The 19,410-nt window shown below is 39.0% G+C and overlaps 1 protein-coding gene across 2 annotated transcripts in view; it reads right to left on the minus strand.

Annotated features, from left to right (window-relative positions):
* BACH1 (BTB domain and CNC homolog 1) overlaps nt 1–19,410 on the minus strand; it is a 63,280-nt gene that overhangs the window by 7,558 nt on the left and 36,312 nt on the right. For both annotated transcript variants that reach the window (XM_062206246.1, XM_062206254.1), the window contains exon 4: nt 17,926–18,132. In XM_062206246.1, coding sequence (XP_062062230.1) covers nt 17,926–18,132 — 207 coding nt within the window. The remainder of the gene's footprint in view (nt 1–17,925; nt 18,133–19,410) is intronic.

Consider the following 19,410-nt stretch of genomic DNA (forward strand, 5'->3'; position numbering starts at 1 on the left):
GTGGCTCAACAGGCTAATACTCCACCTAGCTAGTCCCGGTCAGGGCGCTGGATTCTGTCCTGGTTGCCCCTCTTCCAGGCCAGCTCTCTGCTGTTGCCCAGGAGTGCAGTGGAGGATTGCCCAAGTGCCTGGGCCCTGCACCTGCATGGGAGACCAGGATAAGCACCTGGCTCCTGCCTTGAGATCAGTGCAGTGCGCCGGCCACAGCGCGCCAGCCGCGGTGGCCATTAGAGGGTGAACCAACAGCGAAGGAAGACCTTTCTCTCTGTCTCTCTCTCTCTCACTGTCCACTCTGCCTGTCAAAAAAAAAAAAAAAAAATTATTTTGAATACAATTCACCACACACCAAAAGAGCCAGACAACAGTGACAATTTATTTTAGGTAAGAAGTACACACTACTAGAAAATGTCATTTACAACATAAATTCCCTACGACACAGAACCTCTTAACAGACAGTCCAGGGAAATTCACAAATGGCTCTTAAAAACAAGCAAAAATGTTCAATTCTTCTAATAGGAGAGATTATAAAAGAAATTATCATATATAAATCTTCAGTACCAGACTGAGGGAAAAAATCTGACAACAAACTCTTCACTGAGGCTGTAGGCAGACACATAAACTAATGGTGGAGAAGCAAATGGAACAATTGTTCCATAGAAGGGAAATCTTTAATATCTAACATGGTATCTATTCACTCTTGACCCAGTGATCCCACATCTAGGATTGTATCCTAAATATGCATCTACTTAAAGACGGGAAAATAACATATAAAACTATTCACTGCAGCATTCCAAACATCTAACAATAAGAAACTGATCTGAATAAACTACTACAGCCACAGCTGAACACTGAGAAAATATTTTAGAGCTATAAAAAAGTTACTTCTCTGACTTAGAAAAAGTATCTACCAGCAGTCAATCTCAATGAAGAATCAAATAGAACTATGAATATAAAACACTTCTATGTAGCAGAAAGAATAATATACATAAAATACTAACTTGTTTCTAGGAAAGAAACACCTGGGAAAAAATCCAGAAATGAATGAAAATAATCACATCCAGGAAGTAGACATTAAAAGTATAAGGAGAGGATGGAAGCAAAAGACTTTGGAGTTTTCTTTAAAAAAAAATATGAGTGGCACTTGAAGCAGTAGGTTAAGCATCCACCTGCTGTGCTGGTATCCCATATAAGTGCTGGTTCGAGTCCTGGGTGCTCCACTTCCGATCTGCTACCTGTTGATGGCCTAGGTAAGCAGCAGAAGATGGTCCAAGTGCTTGGACCATTGCACCCACATGGGAGACCTAGAAGAAGCTCTTGTCTCCTAGCTTCAGACTGGCCTAGTTCCAGGCATTGCAGCCATCTGGGGAGTGAACAAATGGATGGAAGACTTTCCTTTCTGTCTCTCCCTCTGTCTGTAACTCTGCCTCTCAAATAAATACATAAATCTTTAAAAAAATTGTAACTTTTAAAACACATAAATGCTTTAAATACTCAAAAATTAAAAATTTAAAGATAGTAAACCCTAGTAATATAAACAGAAACAAATTCTCTATCAAACTAATAACAAAAAATAATTTCAAATAACTTTATTAAACTTCTATACTCTGGGATATATTTAAGGACAAAAAGGAAAATAAACCTTAAATTTTATTCCCTTTTTTTAAGATTTATTTATTTCAAAGTCAGAGTTACACAGAGAGGAGAGGCTGAGAGAGCCAGAGCGAGAGCGAGAGTGAGAGCGAGAGAGAGAGAGAGGTCTTACATCCAATAGTTCACTCCCCAATTGGCCGCAACGGCTGGAGCTACACTGATCCGAAGCCAGGAGCCAGATGCTTCTTCTGGGTCTCCCACGCAGAGCCCATCTTCTACTGCTTTCCCAGGCCAAAGCAGAGAGTTGGATCAGAAGTAGAGCAGCCGGGTCTCCAACCGGTGCCCTTATGGGATGCCAGCGCTTCAGGCCAGGGCGTTAACCCGCTACACCTCAGCCTCGGCCCCCCTATTTATTGTCAACAGTAATAATGATTGTTATTTTGTGACTATTACATATATGTATATTTATATATACTTCAGAAAGCCAAATAATATACTAATACAATTGGAGCCAAGATTTTCCCTGTAAACAGTAAGAAAAAATATACTAAAGAAGTAATGACCGGGCCGGCGCCACGGCTCACTTGGCTAATCCTCCGCCTGCGGCGCCAGCACCCCTGGTTCTAGTCCCAGTTGGGGTGCCACATTCTGTCCCGGTTGCTCCTCTTTCAGTCCAGCTCTCTGCTGTGGCCCAGGAGTGCAGTGGAGGATGGCCCAGGTCCTTGGGCCCTGCACCCGCATGGGAGACCAGGAGAAAGCACCTGGTTCCTGGCTTTGGATGGGTGCAGCGCGCTGGCCGCAACTCGCCAGTGGTAGCAGCCACTTGGGGGTGAACCAACGGAAAAAGGAAGACCTTTCTCTCTGTCTCTCTCTCTCTCTCTCTCACTGACTAACTCTGCCTGTGGGGGGGGAAAAAATAGTAATGACCTTTACACGACTAAATCTGGACTAGAAATATCTACATAAACTTGTGATGATTTCTGACATTTCTCTTTCATTTACTGAAGCTTGACAGATACATAATGAGTAAACTCACATGCAGGCACATATATTTCCTAGTTCTATCAGGGTAAAGGCCCAGAAGTAGCAATCTATAATCTGCTAAAAGAAAACAAAAAGTTTTGGAGAAATCAATGATTCTAAATCTTGGGACAAAGAGGTACAAGGTGAGCCTGGCACAGATGCTGGATGGCACAGAAGCTCTGATGAGCTCCTGTCAAAAGGAGAGCAGTTGGTTGAAAGTGTTCTCCCTGGCCAATTTTGGAAAAGTCAACAACAGAAAGACCAATCATTATCATTGAGTCTAACAAAGTGAATTAGAAAAATTAATCTGTGAGCCCAACTAACCGAGCACCAAAAAGGAAACCTGTTGAAGTAAAATGGACACTATGAGAAACAGTGACTTGATCAGCCCTTGTCCTGACTGTTGATGTACAACTTGATACTTTATCCCTTTTAGTATTTTATTTGTTCTACTTAATACTATTGGTTGAACTCTGTAGTTAACACACAATTATGTTCTGTGTGGGTGCAAATTGTTGAAATATTTACTTAATATATACTAAATTGATCTTCTGTATACAGAGATAATTGAAAATGAATCTTGATATGAATGGAATGGGAGAGGGAGCAAGTGGGTTGCAGGGAGGAGGGAAATTATGGGGGGGGGGGGGGAAGCCATTGTAATCCATAAACTGTACTTTGGAAATTTATATTTACTAAATAAAAGTTAAAAAAAAAAAACAAAGTGAATTAGAAAAATTAATCTGTGAGCCCATAGTAACACTACAGGGTGGTGGCAGGAAAGAAAAAGAGAAAGGAATTCTTTTTAAACAGGAATGTCAACTATCAAATGTAACTGGAATGAGAAAAATCACTAATCCCAAATGTAAAGGTCACTGAAATAAGATAAAAACCGAACGAAGTAGGAACATGGGAGAACAGGATATTTACAAAGTGCCTAATGCTTCATATCACTGAGTAATTACAAGGGCAAAAACATAACTTCAAAAATGAAGAAATCTGGTGATTACTACTGACTTAAGTGGGACACCCTGATACTGTGTACCTAACCCAGCTGATGCAATATACACAGGATTTAGTGAATGTTTAATCTCAATCAAACAACCCAAACATTTCCCAATATACATGAAATAAAGGGAAAAGGAATGAGTAAAATAAAGCCATGAGGAAACAATCAGACAAATATTAAATGTGGGATGTTTTATGAGAAATCTGGCTTTGATTCTTCAAAAAGTTATTCTCCTTTTTGAAAATGGTCAGACTTGGGGTTGGCACTGTGGCACAATGAGTTCAACTACTGCCTATGACGCCGACATCCCATATGTCCCAGCTGCTCTACTTCCAATTCAGGTTCCTCCTAATGTGCCTGGGAAGTCAGCAGAAGATAGCCCACTTACACCCACATGGGAGACCCAGATGGAGTTCCTGGCTCTTGGCTTCATCCTAGTCCAATTGCGACTGTTGCAGCCATTTGGGAAGCAATCCAGTGGGAAGATTCCCATCCCCTCAGCTCCTGCTGTATTTCCCTCTAATTCTGCCTTTCAAATAAATAAAATAAACCTTTTTCTTAAAAATTGGGGACCAGCACTGAGGCACAGTGGGTAAAAGATGGTCCCTGTGAAAGATTTGTTGGAAAAGACCCCAGAAGCATAGGCAATCAAAGCCAAAATTGGCAAATGGGAATACATCAATTGAAAAGCTTCTGTGCTGCAAAAGAAACACTCAGCAAACTGAAGAGGCAACCAACAGAATGAGTGAAAATATTTGCAAACTATCCAACTGATAAGAATCAGTATTCTCAAAATGTCCATTCTTCCGAAGGCAATTTACAGATTCAATGTGATACCAATCAAAATACCAAAGACATTCTTCTCAGATCTGGAAAAAAAATGCTGCTGAAATTCATATGGAGACACAGGAGACCTCAAATAGCTAAAGCAATCTTGTACAACAAAAACAGAGCCAAAGGCAGCACAATACCAATTTCAAGACATACTACAGGGCAGTTATAATCAAAACAGCATGGTAACTAGTACAGAAACAGATGGATAGACCAATGAAACAGAATAGAAACACCAGAAATCAATCCAAACATATACAACCAACTTATACTTGATCAAGAATCTAAAACCAATTATTGGAACAAGGACAGTCTATTCAACAAATGGTGCTGGGAAAACTGGATTTCCACATGCAGAAGTATGAAGCAAGACCCCTACCTTACACTTTACACAAAAATCCACTCAACATGGATTAAAGATTCAAATCTATGACCCGACATCATCAAATTATTAGAGAACAAAGGCACAGGCAAAGACTTCTTGGAAAAGACCCCAGGGGCACAGGCAGTCAAAGCCAAAAAGAACAAACGGAATTACTTCAAATTGAGAAGCTTCTGTATGGCAAAAGAAACAGTCAAGAAAGTAAGGAGGAAACTGACAGAATGGGAGAAATAATTTGCAAACTATGCAACTGATAAAGGGTTAATAATTAGAATCTACAAAGAGATCAAGAAACTTCACAACAACAAAACAAACAACCCAGTTAAGAAATGTGCAGAGGACTCAAACAGATAATTTTCAAGAGAAAATCAGGGGCCGACGCAATGGAGTAGTGGGTAAAGCTGCTGCCTGCAGTGCCAACATCCCATATGGGCACCAGTTCAAGTAACGGCTGCTCCACTTCCAATCCAGCTCTCTGCTATGGCCTGAGAAAGCAGTAGAAGATGGCCCAAGTCCTTGGGCCTCTGCACTCATGTGGGAGACCTGGAAGAAGCTCCTGGCTCCCAGCTTCAGATTGGCACAATTCCGGCCACTGCAGCCAACTGGGGATTGAACCAATGGATGGAAGACCTCTCTCTCTCTCTGCCTCTCCTTCACTCTTGTGTAACTCTTTCAAATAAATAAATAAATCTTTAAAAAACAAAACAAAAGAAGAAATCAAAAGGCCAACAGACACATGAAAAAATGTTCAGGATCACTAGCTGTCAGGGAAATGCAAATGAAAACTACAATGAGGTTTCACCTCAGGCCAGTTAGAATGGCTCTCATACAGATATCAACAAACAACAAATGCTGGAGAGGATGTGGGGAAAAAGGTACCCTAATCCACTCTTGATGGGAATGTAAACTGGTAAAGCCACTATGGAAGACAGTATAGAGATACCTCAAAAATCTAAAGATAGACCTACCATATGACCCAGCTATCCCACTCCTGGGAATTTACCCAAGGGAAATGAAATCAGTAAACTAAAGAGCTATCTGAACTTCAATGTTTATTGCAGCTCAATTCACAATAGCTAAGAATGGAGTCAATCTAAATGCCCATCAACCAAACAGTTGATAAAGAAATTATGGGATATCTACACTATGGAATACTACACAGCAGTAAAATAGATTATATCATTCATTTGCAACATAATGATCAATCTGGAAAACTTCACACTTACTGAAATAAGCCAGTCCCAAAGAGACAAATACTGTATGTTCTCCCTGATTTGTGAGAATAGAGCACTTAGAATGAAAGCTGTAGAAGTGAAATTGACACTCTGAAAAACAATGACTTGAACAGCCCCTCATCTTGACCGGGAATAGTTTTTTGGGTTTTTTTTAATTTTTTATTTTTTTTTCTTATCTCTTCTTCATACTATATCTAACTATATCTAACTCACCCGGTCCTTCCTTCCCTCCCAGAGGCTTAACAGAGTTAATCATATATACATAAAATTAGTTGAAAATAGATCTCAGAAAAAAATAAGAGGGGGAGTAAAAAAGGGAGGAGGAAGTTTTTAACTGTAAAGCTGTGTATAGTCCTACATACAGTCCTACTGACTTACTTCTAAGGGTACATTTTCAAAACGTGTCATGGGACTCCAAATCCCATAAAAATTGATGGTAAAAAAATGCCATCTTAATTGTTAAAGTTATCATTTTAAGTGTAAAAGTGAACATATAGATAGGATTAAGTGTTAAAGAGATCATATAGGGGCCGGCGCCGTAGCGCACTAGGTTAATCCTCTGCCTGCGGCGTCGGCATCCCACAAGGGTGCCGGTTCTAGTCCCGGTTGCTCCTCTTCCAGGCCAGCTCTCTGCTGTGGCCTGGGAAAGCAGTAGACAATGGCCCAAGTGCTTGGGCCCTTGCACCCATGTGGGAGACCAGGAAGAAGCACCTGGCTCCTGGCTTCGGATCAGCATAGCTCCAGCTATTGTGGCCATTTGGGGAGTGAACCAACGGAAGGAAGACCTTTCTCTCTGTCTCTCACTGTCTGTAACTTTACCTTTCAAATAAATAAATAAATAAAATCTTAAAAAAAGAGAGAGATCATATAAATATCATCAAATTCCTGGTAATAATAATAATAGATAGAATTATAAAGGAGGGAATGTCCAACATGGGAAGCAGTCCACTCAGCAGACTCACGGAATGACAATTGCTTTAAGTAATACTCTGACCTCATAATCAGCTCTCAAGGCATTTGGATGTAGCTGAAAAGCCGATGATAGCATTTCAGGCAAGGAAAGCCAAGACACTGTGGCAAAAAATATCCTACATGAAGGATCTCTGTGAGACCCCAGTGGAAAGAAGGGTCCATCAAAGAAGGATGTACTTTTCTCTGAAGGGAGAAGAGAACTTCCACTTTGCTTATGGCTTTGTCAAATACTGACACAGTTTGTGGTCACAAAAGGCTTCCATACAGCCTTGACAGCTCATGGCAAGAGTCTCAGGAGATCACTGATGTCATAAATGTGTTAGTTGTTAAATTAACAACAGAAGTCATTGTGCACTTACTCCCTATATGGGACCTCTGTCCTTTATGAGTTTTACTATGAGAATTAATTGCAAAACTTGTTCTCAAATAGTATTTTTCACACTGTGTGTGTGAGTGGGTACAAACTGTTGAAACTGTTAGTATAGAGTTCGTCTTCTGTATATAAAGTTAATTAAAAATAAATCTTAATGAAGAATGGGATGGGAGAGGGAGTAGGAGGTAGAACAGAAGTGGGGATGGGAGGGTAGGTATGGGAGGAAAAACCACTATATTCCTAAAGTTGTACCTATGAAATTTGCATTCATTAAATAAAAGCTTTAAATAAATAAATAAAATGGGCAAAGGACTTAAACAGGCATTTTTCAAAAGAAGAAATTCAAATGACCAGAAGACACATGAAAAAATGCTCAGGATCACTAGCCATCAGGGAAATGCAAATCAAAACCACAATGAGGTTTCATCTCATCCCAATGAGAATAGCTTTCATACAGAAGTTAACAAACAATAAATGCTGGCAAGAATGTGGGGACAGGCCAGTGCCGCGGCTCAACAGGTTAATCCTCCGCCTGCGGTGCCAGCACACTGGGTTCTACACCGGGTTCTAGTCCCGGTCAGGGCACCGATCCTGTCCCGGTTGCCCCTCTTCCAGGCCAGCTCTCTTCTGTGGCCCGGGAGTGCAGTGGAGAATGGCCCAAGTCCTTGGGCCCTGCACCCGCATGGGAGACCAGGAGAAGCACCTGACTCCTGGCTTTGGATCAGCGTGATGCGCCGGCCACAGCACGCCCGCCGCAGCGGCCATTGGAGGGTGAACCAATGGCAAAAGGAAGACCTTTCTCTCACTGTCTCTCACTGTCCACTCTGCCTGTCAAAAAAAAAAAAAAAAAGAATGTGGGGACAAAGATACCCTAATCCACTGCTGGTAGGAATGTAAACTGGTATAGCCTCTGTGAAAGACAGTACATAAATAGCTCAGAAATCTTACGAGATCAGACGAGATAGGGTGCGTTCAGGGTGGTAGGGCCATAGACAATATCTCAGAAATCTGAATAAAGACCTACCATATGATCCAGCCATCCCACCCCTGGGAATTTACCCAAAGGAAATGAAATAAGTATATGAAATAGCTATTTGCATCCCCCTGTTTACGCAGCTCAATTCACAATGGCTAACATATGGAATCAACCCAGAAGATAATCAACTGAAGACTGGATAAAGAAATTATGGCATATTTACACTATGGAATACTCCACAGCAGTAAAAAAAAAAAAAAAAATGAAATCTTGTCTTTTGCAACAAAGTCGATGCAACTGGAACAAATACCATATGCTTCCCTGGTCTGTGGTAACTAATAGAGTACCTAAAAGGTAATCTATAGAAGTGAAACTGACACTTTGAGATGTGATGATTTTGAACAGTTCTTGTCTCAACTGTTGAGGAAAAGTGTTTATTATTTGTTAAAGCCTTTACTTAGTGTAGGGTTAATCTTATGAATATAAAGTTAACTGAAAATAGATCATTGTGAAAAATAAGAATGGGACTAGGAGAGGGAGGAGGAAGAAGGTGGGTGTGCAGGCAGAAGGCAGACTAGGGTGGGAAGAATCACCATGTTCCTATATTTGTATATGTGGAATGCATGAAGTTTGTATACCTTAAATAAAAGGTTTCTAGGTAAAAATAATAATAATAATAATTATTATAATAATAATAACAGTAAGAAAATGGGTAATATGAAAAAGCTATGCATGGACTTCAAAGTTGTACCAAAATAAACTTTTTTTTTTTAAATTTTTTACTTTTACTTAAAGAATATAAATTTCCAATGTACAGCTTATGGATTACAATGGCTTCCCCACCCATAACTTCCCTCCCACCTGCAACCATTCATTTTCAATTCTCTTTATATACAGAAGATCAGTTTAGTATATATTAAGTAAAGATTTCAACAGTTTGCACCAACACAGAAACACAAAGTGAAACATACTGTTTGAGTACTAGTTATAGCATTAAATCACAATGTACAGCACATTAAGGACAGAGATCCCACATGAGGAACAAGTGCACAGTGACTCCTGTTGTTGACCCAACAAATTGACACTCTAGTTTATGGCGCTAGTAACCACCCTAGGCTCTCATCATGAGTTGCCAAGGCTATGGAAGCCTTCCAAGTTTGCCAACTCTGATCATATTTAGACAAGGTCATAAAAGACAGGGTGAGGATAGTAACCAATGATCCTAAGAGTGGCATTAACCAGGTTTGAACAATTATAGAGCATTAAGTGGGGAAGAGGACCATCAGTGCACACAGATTGGGAGTAGAGCCATTGGTGGTAGAGTAGAGGTTATGATTACAAAGGAATGAGGGCCAAGTACGCTAGACAGGGTCTAGAACAAAGGACAGAGTCATTATTAGAGGAGCTAAGAAAGGTGCTGTCTAAGCTACAATTAAGTTTTCTGATTGAGAGGCAAATAGAACCTGACAGAAGGGGCTTGATAATAATCTGGTGGGCTTTAGGCCTTGTAAGTTAAGAGGCCCAGACCTATCTATCTCTTCACATGGGGTACATCCTAAGGGAGGTGTGAACCTCCTAGGGGAAGGCACTCTGTTGACTTTCATTACTTAGCTGGCCTGGGAGGAGAGCTGGCCAGGTAAAGGCAGGTGGCATCTCTAACAAGAAATTTACAGTTCTGCCTGCAATGTTGCTGACCCTACTTGGCCGTCCCCTCAACTGCAGTGGTCACTTTGGAAGTTGGGCTGAGTGAAGGGCTTTTCAGCTTAGAGCCAATAAGATCTGTGGCTCTGACCTGGGCATCCTTCGACTCCAGGGCAGGTCCATTTCCAGTGATCCAACTCTTGGCAGAGCTGCCAGGGCTCTTCACAAGTTGACTTCTGCTGAAGCCCACATTGAAAGCCACTGCAGTGGACTGGCCTGTTGGGTCTCCTTGAGGGCAGATCACTGTACAGATCAGCCATTAACAGGCCTGCCACCCATTGCTTCTGATGCCTAGCTTTCTTTTCCTCCTGGTTTTTATTAAAGCAGACCAGAGGATGCAAGTCAAGGGAGTGCCCAAGTCCCATCTCTAATCTTCGGTGGCCTGAACTACAAGTCTATAGTCACAGGCATGTTCTGTAGTAGTTTTTCTAAGGTAGACAATGCCCATGAGGAAAATTATATTCTCACTTTAAAACTTTCTTTCCCTTTGGTCTGAAAGGGAGGTTCCAAAACAAACTTTTTAGCTCAAAAAAATAAATACTCCATTAAGGACCAGGAAAATAAAATAAAATTAATTAATTAAAAAAAAAAAAAGATGCTGCCTGTGACACTGGCATCTCATATGGGCTCTGCCTCCTCTCCTAGCTGCTCCACTTCCAATCCAGCTCCCAGCTAATGACCTGGGAAAAGTAGCAGAAGATGGCTCAGACGTTTAGGTCCTTGCCACCCATGTGGGAGACTGGAATGAAACTCCTGGCTCAGTCCTGGCCATTGTGGCCACTGGGAGTGAACCAAAGGATAGAAGATTTAACTCTGGCTTACAAATAAATAAATAAATCTTTAAAAAAAGAAATGGGAAGACTTGTTCTAGACTAAGATAATAAAAAGGTTTAACAAAAAGCATTGTGTGATGACTAGATCCTAATTTGGCGGGGGAAGAAACATCTAGGAAAGATATTTTGGAGAAAATCAGGATAATGTGAACAAGTACTAGATATAATCTTGAGGATTTGTTAATTTTCTCAGGTATAATAACAGTCACATATAAGAATGTCTTATCTAAAATCTAGGGCTGAAATGTCATTATGTGATATGTTTCAAATGATTCAAAATGTTTCAGATTGGCGTAGCTCCAGCCATAGCGGCCAGTTAGGGGGTGAACCAATGGAAGGAAGACCTTTCTCTCTGTCTCTCTCTCTCACTATCTATCTGTCAAATAAATTTTAAAAAAATAATAATAATTCAAAATGTAAAAGATAAAGAGGGCCAGAGAAGAAAGACTGCCAAGACAGTGGGACAGAAATGACCATGAGAGCAATGGACAGGCGACCAAGATTAATCAAGTGAGATTGGAAAGAAACTAAGATAGATTAATGAAAAGAGAAAGACACAAAGACCAATGAAGCAACTGGTGCGGAGAAACAGATCAGGTAGGGAGAAACGGATGGGCAGAAACAGACCAAGATAGAAAAAGAAATAAAACAAATGTGGCAAGATGTCAATAACTGAATATACTTGGAGTATATGGTTGTTTATTGTACCATTCATTTCACTTTTATAAAATCTTCACATTTTCAGAACAAGGAAGGAGTGGGGACGAGATAAAGTTCAAGAAAAAAGGAACATACATAACCTGGTTCTGATAAGGTTATAAGTGAGGATAATACTTTATTCATCTTGACTTCCCTGTTTCTTTTCTTTTCTTTTTTTTTTTTTTTTTTTTTTTTTTTGACAGGCAGAGTGGACAGTGAGAGAGAGAGATAGAGAGAAAGGTCTTCCTTTTTGCCATTGTTTTACCCTCCAATGGCCGCCGCGGTAGGCGCGCTGCTGCCGGCGCACCGCGCTGATCCGATGGCAGGAGCCAGGTGCTTATCCTGGTCTCCCATGGGGTGCAGGGCCCAAGCACTTGGGCCATCCTCCACTGCACTCCCTGGCCACAGCAGAGAGCTGGCCTGGAAGAGGGGCAACCGGGACAGGATCGGTGCCCCGACCGGGACTAGAACCAGGGGTGCCGGCGCCGCTAGGCGGAGGATTAGCCTATTGAGCCGCGGCGCCGGCAACTTCCCTGTTTCTACCACATGTACTATGTAGTGACATCTCAAAGATACCAAAAACAGTATCTGTCTACATTTGAGTGCATTGTAAACTCTCAATGCCTCTAAGAACAAATCTGTGGCTATAACTTCTCTTGGTTTGTCTGTGTTTACAAAAGACAAGATCTAGAACAAAAGCAGTAACCAGAGTCCAAGAAAAGTACAAAGATGAGCTGAGAGAGAACATTCCCTGGATTCACAACAGTCTTTAACTAGTTTGTTTAATGCTATTTGTGAGGCCTGGCTCCATAGTCTAGCTTGTACATACATGTTCTCAAGGCAAAAACATTCACTCATTCATTCTTCATATGATTTCTATTTCTTGAAGCCAAAGAGTTCAAATTAACACAAGAAATAAACTGTCCAATCTGATTTTTAGTTTCATAAAAACTGCTGGGAAACTAACTACTTTGTATTGAAAATTAACCAGTAGTTATTCTGTTGACCTCATGAAAGGAATCTCAATATGATGAGAGAGGTTAATAAGGGTGAGGCCCAAACCCAAAGTTTACACTTTAGGCAAATGCAAATATGGCCTGGGAAAGCAGTAGAAGATGGCCCAAATAGGAGAAGAGAAATAATTAAAATCAGAGAAGAAATCAACAGGATTGCATCCAAAAAAACATTACAAAAAATCAGCCAAACGAGGAGCTGGTTTTTTGAAAAAATAAACAAAATTGACACCCCATTGGCCCAACTCACTAAAAAAAGAAGAGAAAAGACCCAAATGAATAAAATCAGAGATTAAAAAGGAAACATAACAACAGACACCACAGAAATAAAAAGAATCATCAGAAATTACTACAAGGACTTGTATGCCAGCAAACAGGGAAATCTATCAGAAATGGATAGATTCCTGGAAACATACAGCCTACCTAAATTGAACCAGGAAGACACAGAAAACTTAAACAGACCCATAACAGAGACAGAAATTGAAACAGTCATAAAGGCCCTCCCAACAAAGAAAAGCCCAGGACCAGATGGATTCACTGCTGAATTCTACCAGACATTTAAAGAAGAACTAACTCCAATTCTTCTCAAACTATTCAGAACAATCAAAAAAGAGGGAATCCTCCCAAATTCTTTCTATGAAGTCAGCATCACCTTAATTCTTAAACCGGAAAAAAATGCAGCATTGAAAGAGAATTACAGACCAATATCCCTGATGAACATAGATGCAAAAATACTCAATAGAATTCTGACCAATAGAATGCAACAACACATCAGAAAGAGCATCCACCCAGACCAGTGGGATTTATCCCTGGTATGCAGGGATGGTTCAATGTTCGCAAAACCATCAACGTGATACACCACATTAACAGACTGCAGAACAAAAAACCATATGATTCTCTCAATAGATGCAGAGAAAGCATTTGATAAAATACAACACCATTTCATGATGAAAACTCTAAGCAAACTGGGTATGGAAGGAACATTCCTCAATACAATCAAAGCAATATATGAAAAATCCACGACCAACATCCTATTGAATGGGGAAAAGTTGGAAGCATTTCCGCTGAGATCTGGTACCAGACAGGGATGCCCACTCTCACCACTGCTATTCAATATAGTTCTGGAAGTTTTAGCCAGAGATATTAGGCAAGAAAAAGAAATTAAAGGGATACAAAGTGGGAAGGAAGAACTCAAACTATCCCTCTTTGCAGATGACATGATTCTTTATTTAGCGGACCCAAAGAACTCTACTAAGAGACTACTGGAACTCATCGAAGAGTTTGGCAAAGTAGCAGGATATAAAATCAATGCACAAAAATCAACAGCCTTTGTATACACAGGCAATGCCACAGCTGAGGAAAAACTTCTAAGATCAATCCCATTCACAATAGTTACAAAAAATATCAAATACCTTGGAATAAACTTAACCAAAGACGTTAAAGATCTCTACAATGCAAATTACAAAACCTTAAAGAAAGAAACAGAAGAGGATACCAAAAAATGGAGAAATCTTCCATGCTCATGGATTGGAAGAATCAATATCATCAAAATGAGCATTCTCCCAAAAGCAATTTACAGATTCAACACAATACCAATCAAAATACCAAAGGCGTTCTTCTCAGATCTGGAAAAAATGATGCTGAAATTCATATGGAGACACAGAAGACCTCGAACAACTAAAGCAATCTTGTACAACAAAAACAAAGCTGCAGGCATAACAATACCAGATTTCAGAACATACTACAGGGCAGTTGTTATCAAAACAGCATGGTACTGGTACAGAAACAGATGGATAGACCAATGGAACAGAATAGGAACACCAGAAATCAATCCAAACATATACAACCAACTTATATTTTATCAAGGACCCAAAAGCAATCCCTGGAGTAAGGACAGTCTATTCAATAAATGGTGCTGGGAAAACTGGATTTCCACGTGCAGAATCATGAAGCAAGACCCCTACCTTTCACCTTACACAAAAATTCACTCAACATGGATTAAAGACCTAAATCTAAGACCCAACACCATCAAATTATTAAAGAACATTGGAGAAACCCTGCAAGATATAGGTACAGGCAAAGACTTCTTGGAAAAGACCCCAGAAGCAGGTAGTCAAAACCAAAATTAACATTTGGGATTGCATCAAATTGAGAAGTTTCTGTACTGCAAAAGAAACAGTCAGGAAAGTGAAGAGGCAACCGACAGAATGGGAAAAAATATTTCCAAACTATGCAACAGATAAAGAGCTTATAACCAGAATCTACAAAGAGATCAAGAAACTCCACAACTTCAAAACAAACAACCCACTTAAGAGATGGGCCAAGGACCTCAATAGACATTTTTCAAAAGAGGAAATCCAAATGGCCAACAGGCACATGGAAAAATGTTCAAGATCACTAGCAATCAGGGAAATGCAAAATCAAAACCACAACGAGGTTCCATCTCACCCCGGTGAGAATGGCTCACATTCAGAAATCTACCAACAACAGATACTGGCGAGGATGTGGGGAAAAGGGGACACTAACCCACTGCTGGTGGGAATGCAAACTGGTTAAGCCACTATGGAAGTCAGTCTGGAGATTCCTCAGAAACCTGAATATAACCTTACCTTACAACCCAGCCATCCCACTCCTTGGAATTTACCCAAAGGAAATTAAATTGGCAAACAAAAAAGCCGTCTGCACATTAATGTTTATTGCAGCTCAATTCACAATAGCTAAGACCTGGAATCAACTTAAATGCCCACCAACAGTAGACTGGATAAAGAAATTATGGGACATGTACTCTATAGAATACTAGACAGCAGTCAAAAACAATGAAATCCGGTCATTTTCAACAAGATGGAGGAATCTGGAAAACATTATGCTGAGTGAATTAAGCCAGTCCCAAAGGGACAAATATCATATTTCTCCCTGATCGGCGACAACTAACTGAGCACCAAAGGGGAAACCTGTTGAAGTGAAATGGACACTATGAGAAACAGTGACTTGATCAGCCCTTGCCCTGACTGTTGATGTACAATGTAATACTTTATCCTTTTTAGTATTTTTTTTTGTTTGTTCTAGTACTAGTGGTTGAACACTGTAATTAACACACAATTATTCTTAGGTGTTTAAATTTTAACTGAAAATTGATCCCTGTTAAATATAAGAGTGGGAACAAGAGAGGGAGGAGATATATAATTTGGGACATGCTCAATCAGACTTGCCCCAAATGGTGGAGTTAGAAATGTGCCAGGGGATTCAATACAATCCCATCAAGGTGGCATGTACCAATGCCATCTCACTAGTCCAAGTGATCAACTTCAGTTCACAACTGATCACACTGATAGGTCTAAGAGTCAAAGGGATCACACAAACAAGACTAGTGTCTGCTAATACTAACTGATAGAATCAAAAAGGAAGAGAAGGATCCAACATGGGAAGCAGGATACATAGCAGACTCATAGAATGGCAGATGTCCTAAACAACACTCTGGCCTCAGAATCAGCCCTTAAGGCATTCGGATCTGGCGGAAGAGCCCATGAGAGTATTGTAGGCATGGAAAGCCAGGACACTCTGGCGAAAAAAAAAAAAAAAAAAAAAAAAAAATAGACCTAAATGAAAGGTCTCTGTGAGTGAGATCCCAGTGGAAAGAACGGGGCCATCAAAGAAGGAGGTACCTTTCTCTGAAGGGAGGAGAGAACTTCCACTTTGACTATGACCCTGTCAAAATAAGATATAAGTCGGCAAACTCAAAGGGCTTCCATAGCCTTGGCAACTGATGACTAGAGCATAGGAAGATTACTGATGCCATAAACAAGAGTGTCAAATTGTTAAGTCAACAACAGGAGTCACTGTGTACTTACTTCTCAGGTGGGATCTGTCCTTAATGTGTTGTCCAATGTGAAGTAATGCTATAACTAGTACTGAAACAGTATTTTGCCTTTGTGTTTCTGTGTGGGTGCAAACTGATAAAATCTTTACTTAATATATACTAAATCGATCTTCTGTATATAAAGAAAATTTGAAAATGAATTTTGATGTGAATGGAATGGGAGAGGGAGTGGGAGATGGGAGGGATACGAATGGGAGGGAAATTATGGAGGGGGAAGCCATTGTAATCCATAAACTGTACTTGGAAAATTTATATTTACTAAATAAAAGTTTAAAAAAAAATAAATAAACTACACTAGTGCTGAAAGGCAAGACAGATACATACTCCAAAAGTACTAAATAATAGTGAATTTTTAACTTTTTTTCTTGGGTCCTAACAACTTAATTACTCAGCAATATCATATACATATTTTTAATATCTCTCATGCCATGATTCATTGGTAAAATATTTGACTTTTTATGCAGCTATGCTTAACTTTGTAAATAGCTCTTCATCTTAATGCATAATGTATATGCACAAAATATAATAAACATTTATTTTTCAACTTTTCTTGATGACATATTTATATATATATAAAGGCAAAATTCTTTTTCAAAACTGATGCTATTTAACTCCCATTCATAGCTAGAATGTTAGGCTTGAAGACTTTTCAAAATCACAACTTTAAACACAAAAGTGAATATTCAAAGAACGCTTTTACTAATTCTAGTCTGTTTCCTTGTTGCCTTTATTCACATTTATATCCTTAGCTAGACTATACTATCCCAGTGTCCTCTTTCATACAATATTCTTCCACCAACTACCAGAGGAAAAGCAAAACAGAAGAGCAAACTAATCCATTTCTCAATTTGTGTTTTGATACTAGTATACAAAATTCAATTCAATAAACAATCCCTCTTCTAAGGATCTTATCATTATATGACATCGGGATTGATGGAAGATCCTTAGATGAAAAATCCTGAATGGTCTGTTTATTCTTAGTACAAATCAATACTAATTATTCAGGTCTGCAGTTCATTTAAACTAATAACTGAAACACTAACTTTTATAGACACCAAACATATCAGATTGTTTTATAATTTCTTCAACCTTGACTCAACCAATACGAGTTAGATAGAGTAAAATTATCCTTAAATAGAAAATCATTTTTACAAACAAGTACCTGGAAATAGTTCTCAACTTACGTATCAAAGTATACCACACTAAAAATGTAGAATGCTTACAGAAGTAAGACAATATAGGAAAAACTCTCATATTTTATTTCCTAATCTTTTGAAAATGCCATGTAATTTTTCTAAAAAGGTACCTGGTATGTTTTTAAATGAGTATTATATCTGACCTAAGAATTTAAATAGCTATTTCTTGTACAAAGAAATGGTAGAATTTGAGTATCAAGAAATTGTATACTTGCCAGTTTCTCAATTTCTGATTCAAGATTCTGAATACAGTCAAGCTTTCTCTTGCGACAGCGCTGTGCAGCAATTCTGTTTTTACTTCTTCTTCGAATATCATGGATACAATCCAGTTGTTCTGGAGTCAGCTTATGCATTTTCAACAAGGATTGAAAATCATTTCGAGAGAGTGAAATTATTCGCTGTGCATTAAATGGCAGTTTAACCTAGAATATGAAATAAACATTAGTAATTTTTGCAGTGGTTTATAAATATACTTAACTCTAGGAGATAAGTTTCTCAGAGGATTTCATTTGAATTTTTAAAAACTAGGTCCCCATTCCCAATTTCTACAAAATCATTATCTGATAACTTAACTGATATTTCTAATCTAATTAAGAAATTGCAAGAAACAAATTGAAAAGCGTATTCTTTTCAGCAAGTAAAACATTAACATAAATATTAACATACTTGAAATGGAAAGCTAGAATTATGTTATTTTACTGGTACATGTGAGTAACACAGATATAAAACTTACTAAAGTGATTTTAGGGCCAGCATTATGAAGCAGCAATTTAAGCCACCGCTTGTGGTAGAATGCTGGTTTGATTCCCAGTTCCTTCTATGCCAGTCATTTCTAAAGCACTTCAGAAAATTTATTTATCTATGAAGAAAACAGTAGTTTCAGGGGAAGGTATTTGGAACAACAGTTGAGATGCAGGCTAGGATGCTTGAATCCCATACTGGAGTGCCTGGGTTAATCTCAGTTTTGCTCCTGATTCCAGTTTCTTGTTAATGTATACCCTGAACGGCAGCAGGTGATACCTAAAAATGTTTGGGCCTCTGCCACACACCTATATTGGAGACCCAGATTGAGATCTGAGGTATTGGCTTCAGTCTGGTCCAGTCTGGGCTGTTGTGGGCATTCAGTGAGTAAAATCAGCAGATAGAAAATCAATCTCTTTCTGTCTCAAATAAATTTTTAAAAATTTAAAAATAAACAAAAGCCACACATTCCACTTAGCAATGTAAAAAGGAAAATCTTATCAATTTCATACTTTAAAATCATTTTCAACACACTTAAATTTGGAAAAAGGAGAAAATAACTTTTAAAAAAAATCACTAATTGTGAGAGTTTAATTAGCCAAAGTACAAACATAACATTGGTTAGTCTATCAACCTATTTAGCTTGCTGTTTAAGCTTACAAAAATCAGTTATACAAAATGTTTTATTTTTAACACTCTTCAAAGTGTTTCTAAATGCTACATTTACAAATGTCATAAAAAACTACAGATATAGCCCATGCTTACATATTACTCCTTAAATTAAACCATTGCTCCACCTCCTTCCAAAGCTTCTTTCAAACCTATGTCATCCAATACCTCTAAAACAAAAGAAAATGCTAAAAATAGGATGTGGACAAACTGGGACTCCTGTATACTGCTGGTGGGAAAATGGTGTAATTGCTACAAAAAACAGCTTGCAGGATTCTCAAGAAATTAAA

Source organism: Lepus europaeus, chromosome 2 (assembly GCF_033115175.1).
Source record: "Lepus europaeus isolate LE1 chromosome 2, mLepTim1.pri, whole genome shotgun sequence".
NCBI lineage: Eukaryota > Metazoa > Chordata > Mammalia > Lagomorpha > Leporidae > Lepus > Lepus europaeus.